This window comes from Python bivittatus, unplaced genomic scaffold, assembly GCF_059951505.1.
Source record: "Python bivittatus isolate LINGU-HERP-01145 unplaced genomic scaffold, Pbiv_v1 ctg000210_np1212, whole genome shotgun sequence".
NCBI lineage: Eukaryota > Metazoa > Chordata > Lepidosauria > Squamata > Pythonidae > Python > Python bivittatus.
In genome coordinates, this window is record NW_028277053.1 from 5,205,073 (window position 1) to 5,220,844 (window position 15,772).

The 15,772-nt window shown below is 53.8% G+C and overlaps 2 protein-coding genes across 6 annotated transcripts in view; both read right to left on the reverse strand.

Annotated features, from left to right (window-relative positions):
• Positions 1-10,945, reverse strand: part of TLE3 (TLE family member 3, transcriptional corepressor) — a 36,130-nt gene extending 25,185 nt beyond the window's left edge. For 4 of the 5 annotated variants that reach the window (XM_088139259.1, XM_088139257.1, XM_088139258.1 and 1 more), the window contains exons 1-4: positions 10,813-10,945; positions 10,181-10,281; positions 9,271-9,334; positions 7,519-7,563 (exon numbers count right to left, since the gene is read on the reverse strand). In XM_088139259.1, the coding sequence (XP_087995385.1) occupies positions 7,519-7,563; positions 9,271-9,334; positions 10,181-10,281; positions 10,813-10,836 (234 nt within the window). In that variant the 5' untranslated portion in view covers positions 10,837-10,945. Of the gene's footprint in view, positions 1-7,518; positions 7,564-9,270; positions 9,335-10,180; positions 10,282-10,812 lie in introns of those variants that run through there. The other variant, XM_088139260.1, reaches the window with a different exon arrangement.
• Positions 10,946-11,134: 189 nt separating this feature from the next.
• LOC148216147 (uncharacterized) lies at positions 11,135-13,786 on the reverse strand. The gene is made up of 3 exons (XM_088139469.1): positions 13,730-13,786; positions 12,785-12,865; positions 11,135-12,232 (listed from the first exon to the last, which is right to left on the reverse strand). Exons 1-3 carry the CDS (start codon positions 13,784-13,786, stop codon positions 11,147-11,149), a joined length of 1,224 nt encoding a protein of 407 aa, XP_087995595.1. The 3' UTR covers positions 11,135-11,146.
• Between the last annotated feature and the right edge of the window lie 1,986 nt (positions 13,787-15,772).

Genomic DNA, 15,772 nt, shown 5'->3' on the forward strand with positions numbered 1-15,772 from the left:
GGGAGGTTGATGAAAGAAACTAACATTGCATTAAAATAAGTGGAGGAACAAATGGAGGCGATCTACAGCACTGCCAAATTCATTCACATGGCTTTCCCAGCAGAAATGGGTATATTTAACCTACAGTGCCAGCTCCAGCTCCCATTTCTAGTGTTTCCGCTCCTTTTGAACAACTGGGTCTTTCATTCTCTATCCCACGTGACTCATCCCATCAGGTCTTCACTTAAGCTATTGAATTATATTTGCTATTCTGTTCTTGGAGCTCAAGCTCTTCTTGTTCATTCCCCACACTCTTGGACAGACTTCCTACAGTGCCCAGTCTTTATACAAGGTCCTTAACGCAGCATTTTCATTCCCTATCAATCTCACATTTTACCGGTCATAGTGATAGTTTCAGAGCTGTTCACTGCAATATTACTGTTGCCGCATTAGCAGGAAGGGGTAACTGATGTGATATTTGGTCTTGTCCCTGGAATACACTAAGAACGATGACTCTTCTTTTCGTCTTCTTCTATGGCATAGACACACCTTCCTCTTTAGGAATTTGACATCCTGTCTCCAATTCTGCAGGTCTGTTTTTCTTCTGGATAAAGCCTGTTTCACCCACCAGGACCTGAAAACTGTTTCTAGCTCCAGCCATGCAGGATATCTTCTGTGTCAGTGGAGACTCATGTCCTTGCACCCACTCCTTTATTTGACAGCCCTCCTTACAGAGAATTGCTTCCACTGCCAATGTCAGTTGTAGAATGTCCTTTCTTTGAACCGTTCAATCCTCATCCTTCTCATCAGTGGTACTGTGGCCATCTGCTGCTCCACATTTTTTTATTTTTCCTCAAGGACTAGGGTGAGTTTGCACTTGCTGCAGTTGTAAGTCAGGTGGGAAGTAAATCTGGCACGTGTGCTGCTAGATGCAGTTACAGATGTCTGTCTCTTCCTCTTCACTTTTACATCCTAGGGCACCATAAAGATTTTTATTCTTTCTCACCCCTTTTTCAGGCTTTCATCTTAGCCAAGTAGAAACTCTTGAGTTAGAGGAGGGTGTTGTTAAGGACTCCTTAAACTCCCTGACAAACTCCAGTCCACAGATTCCTGTTATTCCTCTTTACTCAGCAGGAAGCAGCTACAATCACCTACCCTGGGCAATGATAGAGCTGAAAAGTCCAGGATCTGCTAAAGCATTTTGGATAGATGGCTGTCCAGTCTCTGTTTGAAAATCTCTAGGGAAGGGGAATATCTGAAGACAGCCCTCTCTTCTGCAGACAGAGCATACCTAGTTACCTTAACAGTTCCTCACACAACATAGTTCCAGTCCCCATTACCTTGGTAGCTCTTCTCTGAACTGGCCATTTGTTAATGTAAGTCTCAGGACAAATCCCTCTTGTCACCCCCTGGTGACTAAAAGCAAGGCCAGGTATGATCTCCAGTGTTTTGAGCACATCTGGAAAGGACTTCTCCTTCCCTGTTTCAAAGCACACCAGGAAGAAATTCCTCTTTGCTTTACAGCAGCAGCAGGCAGCCAAGAAGCTGGCCAATCAGACCCTCTGTTCAAGCCCATTCTTCCCCTGGTCCCTAGAGCCCCCAAGGCCAAGTACAGTCTAGCAGCCTATATTTCTCACCAATCTTCCCATATTTGCACCACAGACCCAGCAGGTAAGCTGCTCTAAGGAAGGCTAAAAGGCCAAGGCCAGTCACTGAAGGGCCATCACATTCTGAAAGGAACCAGCAGCATCTCGCCTCTTCTTGAAATGTTGGATATTCCTTGAAGGCCTTTGTTGTAGCTCCTGTTCGCTACCTCCTATTTCCCAACAAGTCTTAAAAAGATCTGGGAGTGGGAAGAGAAGAGGGATACCGCCATCTACCCAAGTGCTTCTAGCATTTGTTGAAAGCAGAATATTGTCTCTCTAAGCAGATGAAAATAAGTCCTTGAGCATTGACAGTTCTCACTCAGGCAGACAATTAGGGGCACTTCCAGCTGTCTCGCACACATTCAAGTGCTCTCTACTGTCAGACTCTCAACAGCATCTTGAAAGCTATTTGTGGCTGCAAATCGTTATTAGCAAGGATGGAGCACCCTGCGGATGAGAATTACAGGCAGGGAGGAGTCTGCATGTAGGCACAAGCAGATATTATGGGTTTACCGATCACACAGGGCAAAGAGGACCAATATGGAGACAAAAATGAGAAGATCAAGCTCAGAGCTTCCACCAGCAGATTTCTACCAGCAGCCAAGGGGAAGGGGGAAGGCTGTCTGCCAAAGTGGGATGGACTCCTGGCAGACTGTAAGAGACCTAGGCCCTGCTGGAGTGCACATCTGGGGATGTATGCACACATACACAATCTGTGCTTTTAGAACCTCAAGGTGGAGCAGTTTACTCTCATGAAAGGATTCCTTCAAATTTAAAAGGCAACATCCCCACTCCAGTGCAGTCAGAGCCTCACTTCATCAACCCTTTTAATTATCACCATGACACCTGTAGCAAGACGTCAGCAAGGTGCAGGAAGTCTGATCAACTTCCAGACTCCACCCTGTACAGATTGTTTTGCTCCATGATAGTGATCCACTGAGACAAGCCAGGTGCGAGGGATGCAACTGACTGAAGTAAAAGGTTTTGCCTCCTTTGAGTGAAGCTCAGCACCAGGTGATTTCACAAACACGTCCCTGGAGTTTTCTGGGCACCAACATTTATTTTATTGATTAGCTGATTTGATTTATATGGCCACCCAATTTGCAAGAGCAACTCTGGGCAACTTACAAATGCACAATACGGGTGCACTTTGCCTTTTACTAGACCACTTAAAAAGTCCTGTTAGTAAAGAAGCATCCTTTATGTGTATCCTGTGTTTTACAATTCTCTCACAGCAGCTTACATAAAAATCCTTCCAATGCAATCATAAAAATACAAGGACATAAGGAGCCATCCTTGCATTAAGCTCAGAAACAGAAAATGGGCTGCCTGAATAATATCTGTCATTTCTCTGCCACCCAGTCCAGCCTGGCAAGGGACGATAACCCACTAGAGGAATTTACATTGCTCTGGAATATCACCAAACAAATCTTCTCCTTATAATAATCATGCCATGCATTCCAAAGTTGCCAATTGGTCCGCTATCTTATTTAATGCCACAATAGAGAACAGTACTAAATGAAGGCTCAGGTATCCAGCAGCCAAAAAATGTAATTTATTTATTTAAGAGACATATGTGGCCACCCATCTTATATATAATAACCCTGGGCAGCTCACAAAATGTCAGCCCTTCATGGTAGTCTGAACAGGAAACCAAAACCATGAGTGTTAGTACTACTTTTACAGTAAGGTTACCATAACCGAAACTTGCAAATCTGAAATGGCTTCCCCCCCTCCCATGCTCTTACTTTCCAGAGGACAAGAGAAGGTCCCTTCGGAGACGCTTCCTCCACCCCCATCCCCACTCTGGACTCAATTTCTCTTATCAGACCACAGTCGAGGCCACCACTCTTCCTCCTATCTCCCAAGGTTTATTCTCACAGCCCATTACATAAAAGCAGCAATAGAAAAACACAAAAGAAAACAATACAACTGACTTCCAAGAAACATCTCCCAGCGCCAGAACACCACGCTCCCTCATCCATTGACGTTTACATCTACTGGGCTCCAGCCTCATGCTAGCCCAATGCTAGTGCAGAATGGATGCACAGGGCATAGACTGACCCTCACAATCTGTGCTCCACAAAGCACTAGGGACCAGTTTTTGAAACCAAACCCACTGGTTTGGAAACTGTGTTTTAAGAACATCTTGAATATTCCTTCCAATGGGTGGATGGGGGGAGGGTCTTGCACATAGTTTTGCTTAATTACCCATCCCAAAAAATCAAAGCCTCCACCAGCCCCAGCCCCAACATCCCTTTGTTGTTGTTCTTCTTGCACTCAGACAGCCATCCATCAGGAAGGGCTTGGCTCCAGTGAGCTTGTCTGCAGGGCACATAAAACTGCATGAATTATTCAAGGACGCAAGCCCCAGGAATTGTCTGCAGAGAAAGGGCAGCCAGTCACCTGAGAAGATGCTTGTTTGTTCAAAACTTGGCTCAAAGGCCTACAGAATTTCACACTCCCATTAGGAGCCCGGATTCACTTGCTGAAAATCTTGGCAAAGACTGGGGGAGGGCGAGAAGACAGATTTTCATCAAGGCTGCCTTGCCCTTTAACTTTCATTTAGCTCTCCTTGGCTGAGTTTCCTCAGCCAGCTTGTATAAAGTTATTCCCATGCAGCTGCTAAAGAAACATTTTGAGGATGCAGGGGGTGGGGGAGAGTTCTTCTTTCAATTTCCCCAGAACCACCAGTAGTTAAAGGCAGTCAACTAACAATTAAGCAGAGACAACAGTAGAAACAGCACACTTGAACAGACTCAGATAATGAGAACTTTAGTTCACTCTTTATTCTTCTTCTGGGCAGCCCCTTTGGACTGAGCGATTCTCAAGGCTTTCAACATACAGTATGTTAATTTCACAAATACACCAGCAATCCCCAAATATGTTTCTCTCCTCATCCCAGCACAAGCTATTTGCAGCCCAAAGTCAATAGCTGACCAGATTCATTAAGTTACTGACCTTTTCTATATTCATTCAGGCTTTATTCTTTTGGGACGTGGTCAAGAAGAGCCAAGGGAAATAAGCCAGGTTCTTCTAGCCAAGCTCAAGACTGGTTTCCTTTAATGGTCAGCCACATGCTGCTCAGACACCGCTTTGCCCCCAGCAGCAGCTAAGGCACAGCCTGAACGGTTTCTTTAACTACATGGTTAACAACCACGGATAAGGTTTCTCTGCCCTACATCTGCTTAAGAACGCTGCAATGTTCTAAGCCCACAATCCTTCTACCCCAGATACATGCTTTTTGCAAGCCATCTTTGCTTGAATGAAACTGCAACCGATGCTGCTATCAGATATAGCACACAATGTGCCAAATCTTTGCATCAGCTTTTAACCAACAGCATCGGGTTTCTTCTACAGTCTTACTCAAAGTGAACTATGGCTGCCTAGCATTCCAGTAAATTGCAGGGCTGCATAAAAACCTGCTCCAGGGCCGACCAGGGGGCAGGAGCAAGTGGCATGAGGGACGCCCAAGTACACTTTCTAGGAAGGACATTTGAATCTCACCAGGCTTGCTAGTGGGCAAACAAGCACAGAACCGCAGTGCACATCTGATCTGTCCTTCTACGAGTACAGCTGCATTTGGGAAGCTTGGAAGAACTTCAAAGATTTCAAGCACCCTCGATAACTAACCAAATTTCTTGTATCTGACAGATACTGCATTATACAAGAAAAGGCAACACAACCAGATGCCTGGTTTTTTACCAATTTCTGAAGCCAAGCTGTACTCTCCTCAGCCCCAATATATGCCTTCCAATCAAACCCCTCAAAGTCAAAGCCACTAAGCCTCCATACAAGGGAACTGGACGGGCCTGAAGACAGAACTGTGTGCGCTGGTTCAAGAAACTCTAGCTCAGCCTTTGGGAAGAGTATGACGAAGCAAAGCCGGCACCACCAAGGATGTTCGTTGGACTTCATCCAACAATCTTCCCCCACTAAAGAATTAAAACACACACCCTCCGCCCTCCAGATACGACGTCTGTAACAATCAGCAAGAGAGCCAATGGACCATCAAAAAGAGCCGTTTGTCCCCCAAAGCAAGCCACAGGTTGGAAGTGGACAACCAAAAGAGCAGAAAGAATAACCCCAACCTAATTTCCTTGCCCAAAATCTTTCTGTCATGTCCCTATCGTACCCATGATACTAAACCAGCCTCCCTCAGTCTGGGACCTCAAATACGATGAAATCCTAATTCCCAGAAGCTGAGCCAACAAGGACTTCTGAGAGTTGTAATCTGGCATCTCTGGAAGGCATCCACTTGGGGAAAGGTGGCATTAATCTGTACATGCACGGTAGCTTACAGAAAAGGACTGAGTAAAACCAGCAAGCATCAGGTGCACCCAAGGAGGTCTGTCTCGCTGGATTGTGAAGGAGGACAAGGCCAGAAAGTTGGGGCAGGAAAGAGAGAGTGCCATTTCTCATAAGCCATCAACATGGTTTGCATGCGCTTCACAGAGACTGCAGCTGACCCAGGGAGACAGGAGAAACCATCAACAAGGAGGGTGCTCTCCAATGCGTGCCTGTCCTCTGATGAGCAAGCTTTGTCCCAGGGACTGCAGATCAACAGTGCAGCCCTAGCATTCTTGCGCCACAGGCTGATTTTTACCAAGAGGCTTCTGCAGAGCCACCATTTATTAAAAAAACACAGCGCCCCCCTCCCCCACATCTCATCAGATTGGATCTCAATAACTTCGTTCCTTTTAGTTCCACGCTCTCGTCAAGGAAGTAGCCTGCTCCCCTTTTTTGTCCTTGAGGGAGAGCAGCCGCTCCAGGAAGATGGAGGCGGCCTCTTCACCAGACAACAAGTGCCTCTTCAACCTGCTCTCTCTCTCTAGGAGAGAGGACAAAGCCTCTCTGGGGGAACCAGCACACCTGCCCTGATGGCCAGGCGGCTTGGAGGCACCTAAGGAGGAGACAACCAACTCAAGGACGTAGGGATGGCCCTTTTGTGCCCAGGGAAGAATGAAAAACCTTATAAATTCCCTAAACACAAGTCATTTCACAGCATCTCCAACAGGTCCCAGCCCCTTTTAAAAGCCTTGATCATCCTGTTTGCCAGACCCTGCTGGGAAATAACAGGGTGTGTCACTTTACTCCTGAGCAGGTGCACAGTGCTTTCCCACTGTTTCTAATCAAATACAAGTAAAAAGTGCTTCCTTGCAAGATAAGCAGTTGGCCCCTCACTTTTGACTAATTAGTAGCAATAATAAACAAACAATCAGAAACCCACTTTTCAAGGGAAAAGGAGCAGCCAGCTGGCTTTGGCAACTTAATGAAGTATCTGACGGGGCGATACCAATTCATTGCCATCAACAGGATGAGACCAAACAATGTGCCTGCAGGCCAGCACCATCTCTGCTGACTATCAGACCCCTAGCAGAGTGGTGGAGGGCCAGGACTGGAAAGGGGAACCCAGGTTCAGATTGGGCGAGGTTCACAGGGACCTCGGGCGGGTCACACTCTCTCTGCCAACCAACCTTGCAGTGCTGTTGTTGGAGGAGGAAATGAGAGGAGAGCATGTTGTGAACCTGGCTTGAGCTCCTGAATGAAAGGTGGGATATAATCTACCTAATAAGTAAATACACATAATAAAATGCACTCTGTTGCTTAAATCAAGGCAAATTCCAAGATTATTACAACTGAGAAAGTAATGCCAGAATCTGGCTCCTACAACTGAAGTTATGTCGACCTGCAGAGTCACGGAAGCTCCATTGTTCTGTGGGTCCTTTAGCCAGCCGTCCTGAATTCAGGCCAAGGAAGGGGAAAACCCACCACCCGTCCACCCCCGGCCCACAACTGCACACCAAAGTCTATGGGGCTCATTCTGGGAGTTCCTTGGGAGAGACACCTGCTGCAGATATACAGATAAGGGGCTTTAAAGGAATGCACTCACCTGCTTGTGCATTTCAATGTTCAACCCATAAGACATTTCATAGTACTGAAAAACAAAAGTGGGATAAGCTTGTTACTAACTGCACAAGAAACGTTTGGAAGAAAGTAAGTGTGCCCAAAATTCAACATCAGCGTGACAAAACCTGGGCTTATTAGGACTTCAGGCACCTTGGTTCAGGTGACCCTAGCAAACCTAGCAAAAGATTGTCATCCAATGTCTGTTCCCTTGAGCAAATGGCCAAAGTCTTGATATTCCTCCCTCAGCTCAGCTACCCAGGCGTGAGTTGTGTCCCCACTGCCTCCAGGAAGTGCACAGCCCAAGCAGTCCTTGGAAGGTTCCCCAGGGCTCCCTTCAACAGCACAACGTAAGGCACAAGGTGCTCAAGCTACAGAAGGCGTCGGATTTGACATCATCACCACCCATCAACTCAGGAACTTAATGATCCAGGACAGGGGAAGCTCTTTGCCACAAGTGCCAAATTTACAAACAGTGCCAGCTAGGCCAGAGTTTCTGTTGTGGAGAGACTCCACACACAACCCAAGAGCTGAGTGTGGACAGGAATTCAGCTGATGGTCTTTCAGGGAATATATAATCAGCCTATTTTCCATACCAGCCCTTTCAAGGTGCAAGAAAATGGCCACAAGCATGCCAGTCTGCGCATCTGGAGGCCTGGCAGGAGAAAGCCACTACTCTGAAGCCAGGCTGTCTCAGTTTCCCCAGGCAAGATCTTCATCTCCTCACTGCTGGAGAGAAGCTTCCCACCCAGAGCAAACCTTGAGGGTCCTAGAGACGAACAGGGAGTCTCTGTGCAGCTTCAGCCGCCTTGAAATCTCAGCAGGCTCTATGCACCCAACCATCATCTGACAGGCAATGCCACCCAAGTTATTAACCTCTGCCTAGAATAATTATTGAACGGCCACAACCACAGGGGTGATTAGTGGCAGCAGTGAGTGCGGTGAGGAAGGGAAGGAAGGAGCAAAGGCAGCTGACCACATACCACAGTGATTAAGCATTTACACAACCGCTGGGCCTATATTCCCCCTGGTGACACGATGGCTTGTCAGCCAAGCCAAGGCCACCTCCAGCCTGGTAATCCTTCTGGGTGAGTCCCCCAAAAAAGAAATGCAATGCGAGTGGCACTGCCCGCAATTTTGGTAGTTTGGTAGTAAACTTGTTGGGTTATCCTTGGAGATAACTATAATATATAAATATGATCAACGACTAAATAAAATTATAAAAGCAGCACTTGCTGACTTACTGCCTCAAGCAGAAACTTTGACATACACCAGCAGCCTGCTCAAAGGAAGCAGAGGTGCTCTGAACCTCAGAGACCCTGTAGAGCCCACTCGGATGACCCAGACCCCTTGTTCGCCCCAGCACCACACAGGCCTTAAGAGAACTGAGAGTTCTGTGAACCTCAATCCTGGATCCACCATATGACAAAAAGTTTTCAGGTCATACAACCAGGGCAGTCAGGATTGTGGACCATCCTGATGACCAATTTTCAAAGGGCTCATGTTAACCAGAGCATTTTCAGTGCCTTCCAAGCAGTGTTGTCTGAAAGCACCCAGATACCACAGCTAGAAAGATCATAGAACTGCAGTTTGGCAAAGCTCCCTCCACCAACAGTGCATGAACATTCAGGGTTACTTATGAGATTCCTGGTAAGTGGGATTCCAAAGTGACTTAAGAAGCAGCTGATGAAGAAGCAGCCCCCCCATTCCATGCAAACCCTGAAAAGACGTCTCTTACCATGACATAATGACGCTGCATTTCTGTCTTTTCATTTGCAAGCTTATCATACTCCACTTTCAGACTAAAAAAATATCAAGTTTTAAACTGATATGGCATACTTCACAAAACATTATTCGTTCAAAGACAAGGAAGGAAATAGCAAAAAAGATGCCCACAAATCCAATATTTTGACATCAATCCTCTTTCTCCCCTCCTGCATGCCTACTAGCCACACTCATGAAATGAAAGGAGGTTTAAACCTTCACAAAAATGAACTCTGGCACTCAGAATTGAGGCGCAAAGGCCCAGAGGAAATGCACTCCATTTTCTAACGCTGAAGCATCCAGTCCCCTCCCCTCCTGCCAATCCTGAACTCTCTGAATCACAGCCTGCCAAGTATGCATCAAATGAACACTGAAAGCAACACATTCTTGGGAGAAAAAAGTAAATCCTTGGAGGTTTCAGCTAAAGAACCACCGTTCCTGAGGCTTCTGTTTTTACACTGCCAGCGAACAACAGGCAAGCCTGGCGGGTAGGGGGACGGAAATCGCCAGCTGCTTTGGACTTTTCTGACAAGCTGCAAGCCGTAAATGCCTTGAGGTGGTCTACGGGGCAGGCCCCACCACAAAAGAGCCCCTTGATTCACGGAGGCAGCGCAGCAAGCGAGCGCCCACTGGCCAAAGATGCAACTCTCGGGCACCCTTCCGTGGAGGAAACCACAGCGATTTTCCTCCCAGCAAACGCGGGCAGAGCCAGGCCTCACAGCTTCAGGGCACGGCCTGGAGTCCGAACCGTTCAGCAGGGGAGGCACGCGAGGGGGAGGGGGAGGGGGAGGGGGCTTTCTGAGGAGGAGGGTGTCCGCCGGCCGCCCCCTTAGGGAAAGCCGGGCGCGTCCCCTGCGAGGAGGGCCGGGCGCCGGGAGGCTCACCTGTGGTACTGGGCCTGCAGGAACTGGAACTCGTCCTTAATCCGGTCGCAGGATTCGGCCACCGTGAATTTGAACCCAGGCTGCCCGGGCTGGTGGGGGCCCTGGGGGAGAGACACGCTGACAGGCGGCCGGGAGGAGCAGAACCAAGCCCCCCCCACCAGCACGACCCTCCCAAGCACCTCCCCCCAGCCCCACGGAAAAGGGCAGGGAGGGCCGCCCGGGCCGTTCCCCCACCCCCGAAGGGGGCAACAGACTGGCCGGAGAGCTTCTCTCAACGGGCCTCCACGGGGGCCGCGAAATTGGGGGTTCCCTGCGGAGGCCTCGCAGGAAAAATGGAGCGGGGCCGAACAAGCAAGTGACAGGAATGGGCAGGACGCTCCGGCCCCGCCACCGAGCGCGTTGCCGCAACCAACTCCCCGCCAGGACCCGGACGAGTTTCCACGGGGGGGGGCGCCGAATCTCTCTCGATCTTCCCCGCCGCGTGGCTGCAGCGCGGCTGGCCGCGAGGAGGGAGGCCGGGCGGGGGGGGGCGGGGAAGGACCCCGGCGGGTCCGACGGGGCTCGCTTTACCCTCCTGCGGGGGCCCCTGCCCAGGGAGGGGCGAGGCGCAGCGGCCGCCCAGCGCCACTCACCGGGTGCCGCCCCTGCGGATACATGGCCCGCCCCGGCAGGCGCGGCCGGCCCGCCGCGACGGGAACGAGGACTCTCCTGCAGCCGGGACAAAGGAGGCGAGCGCGGCGCCTCAGCGCCCGCCGCCGCCGCCGCCGCCGGGCGCCGGGCGCGCCTCCTCCTCGTCGTCCTCCCCCGGGCGGGCGGCGGCAGCGGCGGCGGCGGCGGCGGGCGAGATGGCGGCGCCGCCACTCCCGGGCATCCTAGCCCCCCAGGCCCGCGGGGGCGCCCCGGCCCGGGCCCGATCCGGCGCCGCGCAGCCGAGCCGGAGGGCGGCGCGCGCCGGCGGCGCTCCGGTTACGCGCCCGGCGCGCCGCTGCCCGGGATCCGGCGCGCCGCTGCCCGGGATCCGGCGCGCCACAAGTCTGTCCAGGCGAAGGGCTCCGCGGCGCTCCCCGCGCCCGCCCGCAAGTGGCCGGAAGGCAGCGAGCGAACAAAGCCGGGCCGGCGGGCGGGCGGGCCGAGAGGCGTCTCCTCCTCCTCCTCCGCCGCCGCCGCCGCCGCCCCGCGGAAATCCTCCGAGGCCGCGGGAAGCGCTTCCCCGCGGAGGGCTCCGCGGACGAACTTCCCGGCGCGCGCCCCGGGGCGCCGCTCCGGCCTCGCTCGACGGGCAGGGCGGGGGGACGCCGCGCGAGGGGCCTCCGCGCTTCCTCCTCTCTCCCGCGGCGGACTCGGGTGGGCGGGCGGGGCGGGGCGCACCGGGCCCCTGACGCTGCTCCGCGCCGTCGGGCTCCGCTCCGGCAGGCCGAGGAGGGAGCGGCGCGGCGGCCGCAGGAAGAAAGAGAGCGCGGGGCGCGCGGGAGGAGGGGCGGGGCGCCTCCTCGCCGCTCCGCGCCAATCACCGCGCGGGGATCCCACGTGGGGGCCGGCGGGGCGCTCGCGCTCTGATTGGGGCCCGGGCGCAGGGGCGGGGCGTCCCGCGGCCACCTGCGGGCACGGCGGAGCCTCCGCCCGGCGCTCCTCCTTCGCGGGCGCGGCTGCGGCCGGTGCTGCGCGGGGCGGCGGGCCTCGGCCTGGGTCGCGGTCCCGCCGGGAGCCTTCGGGCCTGGACGGCGGCGGCGAGGCGGCAGACCGCCCCCCCCGCAGAAAACGGGAGCCCGAGCTGCGCGCGTTCCCGCATCCCGGACTCCGCCGCCAGGCGCCTGGGGCGCCCTGTCGGCGGGCCGGGCGAGCCACTTCGGCCCCGCGCCCCCGACTGCTCTCGGCGCCGGGCGGATGCGCCCAGCCGGGGGAGGCCCGCTCTCGCCTACGTCGGGTCGCTCCGGCTGCGGCCGCCGGAGCCGCTGCGCGCCCGTCCTGGTGCGCAGCCCTCCGAGCGGGCCACGAAGCGGCCGGTCCTCGGACGGCGCCCCACAGTTGCCCGGACCCGCCAGGCGGCCGCGGCTAGAGACGCCCGCCGAACGTTTTCGCCGCGGGCCTGGCTCCTGCCGTCGGGGGAGACGCCGAGCGGTTCTTCGGCAGCTCCCGGCTCTCCGGCCGCCTCCCCCCGACGCCTGCATCAGGCGGGAGGGAGGCAGCCGCGCCGGAGGGTCGCGCCGGCCTCCGGGACCCGCGGCAAGAGTGCCCCTGGGAGCGTGCAAAGCGCAGGCCCGCGCGGCGGGGCCGGGGCTTCCCTCGCGCGAGCGGGCCCCGCCCCCGGCGGCGCCCATTCGGCCGAAATGGCCCCCGGCGTGACGTCACGAGGGGCCGGGCGCCCCGCCCCCCGGCTGCCGGACCCACGTGGAGCACGGCCGCGCAAGGGGAGGGCGGCCAATCGGCGGAGAGACAGCGCCTCTCCGGCCGCCCATTGGCCCGCGCGGCTGCCGGCTGCCACTCCGGCGCGGCGGCTGTCCGTCAAAGCCACGCGGGGCCGAGCGCCGGCGCAGCAGCGGCTTCTCCCGGCTGGCGCGCGGGGCCGCCTGGGGGGGCCGCCTCATTAGCCGCGGACGGGCTCACCCTCCGGCTCAAGCGGGACGCCGCCGTCGCCGCCGTAGTGTGCGGGCGCAGCCGGGAGCGGGCCGCGCCGCACGTCCGCCCCTGCCGGGAGGGGGCGTCGCGGGCCCCTTACCCCGCTGCGGGCGGAGGGCGCGGCCCGGCGTCCCTGGACTTTGCAGGCGGGGGAGGGGGGGCCGGGCCGGGCCGCCCCCTCGCGAGGCCCGCGCCGGCCTCGGGGCCCGGGCGGCCGCGCGCGCTCTGCCTGTCCGGCGGGCCGACGAGCGAGCCGCCCGGCGCCCGAGGGGAAGCCGCCGCTTTCGCGCAGGCAGCCCGGTGGGACGCCGTTTGCGCGGCCCGCCAGGCCGAAGCGGGCGGGTCGCTGCGTGACTGAGCGCCGTGCGAGGGGAGCGGGAGGGCCTCTCCCGCCTCGGCCCCCGCCGGTCCGTCACCGCGTCGACTGCGCGCTGAGGCAGGCAGCGTTGCGGGAAGCCTCGTCGCGATAGGCCGCTCCTCTCGCCGAGAAGGAGCGACGGTCCTCAGAATAGCCCCGCATCGTCCGTCGGTTATCTCAGGATAACCGGCGTGGCTTAAAGGAGAGCAGGGCGAGGGCGGCTGGACGGGGCTTGGGCTCGCGGCCCTTCCCGCTCCGGGAGTCTGGACAACCGGTGACCACAAGGCGAACGGAGGCGCTGCGGAACCGAGCATTCCGAAAGGCCCTTGTTTGCTGCCCGCCTCAGTGTCGCTGCCGGAGCCCGTCGGGCCCCGCGGCCTGGCCAGTATCTGGCTTGGGTGGGAAGTCGGGCGCTGGCCCGCTCTCGGGGGACAACCCTCCACGGCCAGTCAGAAGAAAATGTCATCGGACCGTGAAGCGATTGCCGTGAGTGAAGGTGGTCGCCGGGGTCTTGCTCGCAAGGAAGGAGAGAGGGCCGCTGGGATTCTCTGGGACAGGAGAAATACACGCCTCACCAACTCGCCCTCGCGGAGTTGAGAGGAGACCCAGCGGCAGCCGCTGCAGCCCGGCATTGCACAGGTGCCTGCATCCTAAAGTGAGAGACGCACGATCGATCGGCCCTGTCTGGACCCGCTGGGTGATCAGCTCCCTCCCCAGGGCTGCACACAGGCTTCAGGCTTCATCTGCAGCCTTTGTTGCTCAGAATTGTCCGTTTTGAGCCGGGAGACACACAAAAACCCCAAACATGGCTTTAAATGCAAATGAAAATCCTAACTTTGCTCACTTAGACTTATTACCCCACAACCACAGCCCCCAAATTGCTGGGAGGCTCCAGCCACTAAATGTTTCTCACCACGTCTGCAGTGAGCCACACCTAGGTTTCCCAGACTGGACACACAATTTCTCCCCATCCAGAAGTTGTTTGCTTCTGTTCCCCAGAAAGCTACTCATGTAATGTTTGCACGGGCCTGGTTTCATAAAATCCAGTGTGAGTAGACCCAGGCTAATCACTCAAGTAAAATCCACAAATCAGCAATGCGATTAGGGCCTATCTGCACTGGGTTTTATTCACCTTCCACTGAAGTTCCATCTACAAATTAAGATCTGCTTATATCAGATGTGACAGGTGAACCAAGTGGACAGGGAAGAAAAGAGGATTCTTCTTTTCCGTATGTGCATGACAAAGATCCAGGGAAAAGGATTGTGCAAATTAGCTTAAAACAACCACTCAGTTTTCAGCCTTTATGCCAATCTCTGCATAGAATCTAGAAGAGTTCAGAAATTGGGGGAGGAAAGAGAGCTAAGCCCTCCTTGAAAGCACCATTTTGGAATTTATTTATTTATTTAATTTCTATAGCCGTCCATCTCAACCAAGTGACTCTGGGTGGCAAACAGTTCTAAAATCCTGCAACACACTTTAGGTTCTGCCATCTAATTGTTTCTCCCTTCAGAAGAAGAAATCATATTCTAGTAAAGGGGATAATTTATTGGGCTGGGTTTGGCTGTCTTGGGAAGAATGTGTCTACCTGGACTGCTCCATTAAATCATTTTGCAGGGTTCTGTAATAATCCCAGACAATTTTATGAGAAGGATTTGCTTGTGTCTACTCCACCTTCCGTTGTGCAAATTTTCTTCCAGGTTCAAAACAGATGGTGCGTACAAGGCAGGGCACAGATTGCAGAGATAATTGGCTGCCTGCGAGTATTCAGAGAAGAGCAAACATTCCCCAAGAGGGAGCTTGGCTTGCACACTCCCACAAAGGGGGTGGAGAGGCCCAGCCTTCAGTCACCCCAGCGGGGACTCACCTGCCTTTGGACAAACAGGATTTTTCCCGTTCGTAAAAAGGAATATGTAAATACAAATGTACCTAGGGCTTGTTAAAATAGTTTAAGGTCATAACATGTTTGCTTATGATTAGAGCTACAAAAAGGAAGAAACAACCAGGCTGCAAATTTGGATGGGAGGTGTTGTTTCCTTACTCTGGGTAGGGATTCTCAGGCACAAAGGGTGAGCAATTTACCTGCCACCTAGTAGGGAAATCCAGGATTGTTGGAACAGGTTATCAACCATGAAGCAATACTTTATATACTATTAGTCATCATCACTGGAACACAAAGATTTGGAGAATGATGAAAACAGACCTCCAACAGAAGACCCAGGCTTTGTAAATTTGACAAGATTTTTAAGCACCTTCCAACTGGATGATTTTACAATTCCAGATATTGAAATAAGATATGCAAAGATTGCATGGGGAATTGCATAACCATATGAGAAAAAGCAGTCCTAGGTGCTCGATGCAACTGAGTTTGAGACAATCCAGATTAGGATCTGCTTGGAACTGATTTCTCCAAATTGTGCTGTAGGAGTTCACCCAGGTGTTGAGATGAAGAATGTGCTCTTTGAGAGAGAAATATGGGAACTGCTGGAAAAAAATGTAAAAAAACAGCCACCATCTGATTTCTTAAAAAGCAGGCCACTAGGGTTTTCCCTAAGACTCCCTGTGCAGTTCTGAACCTTGCCTTTCCACTTCCATCTTTTCAGAAAAGATCACAAGGATC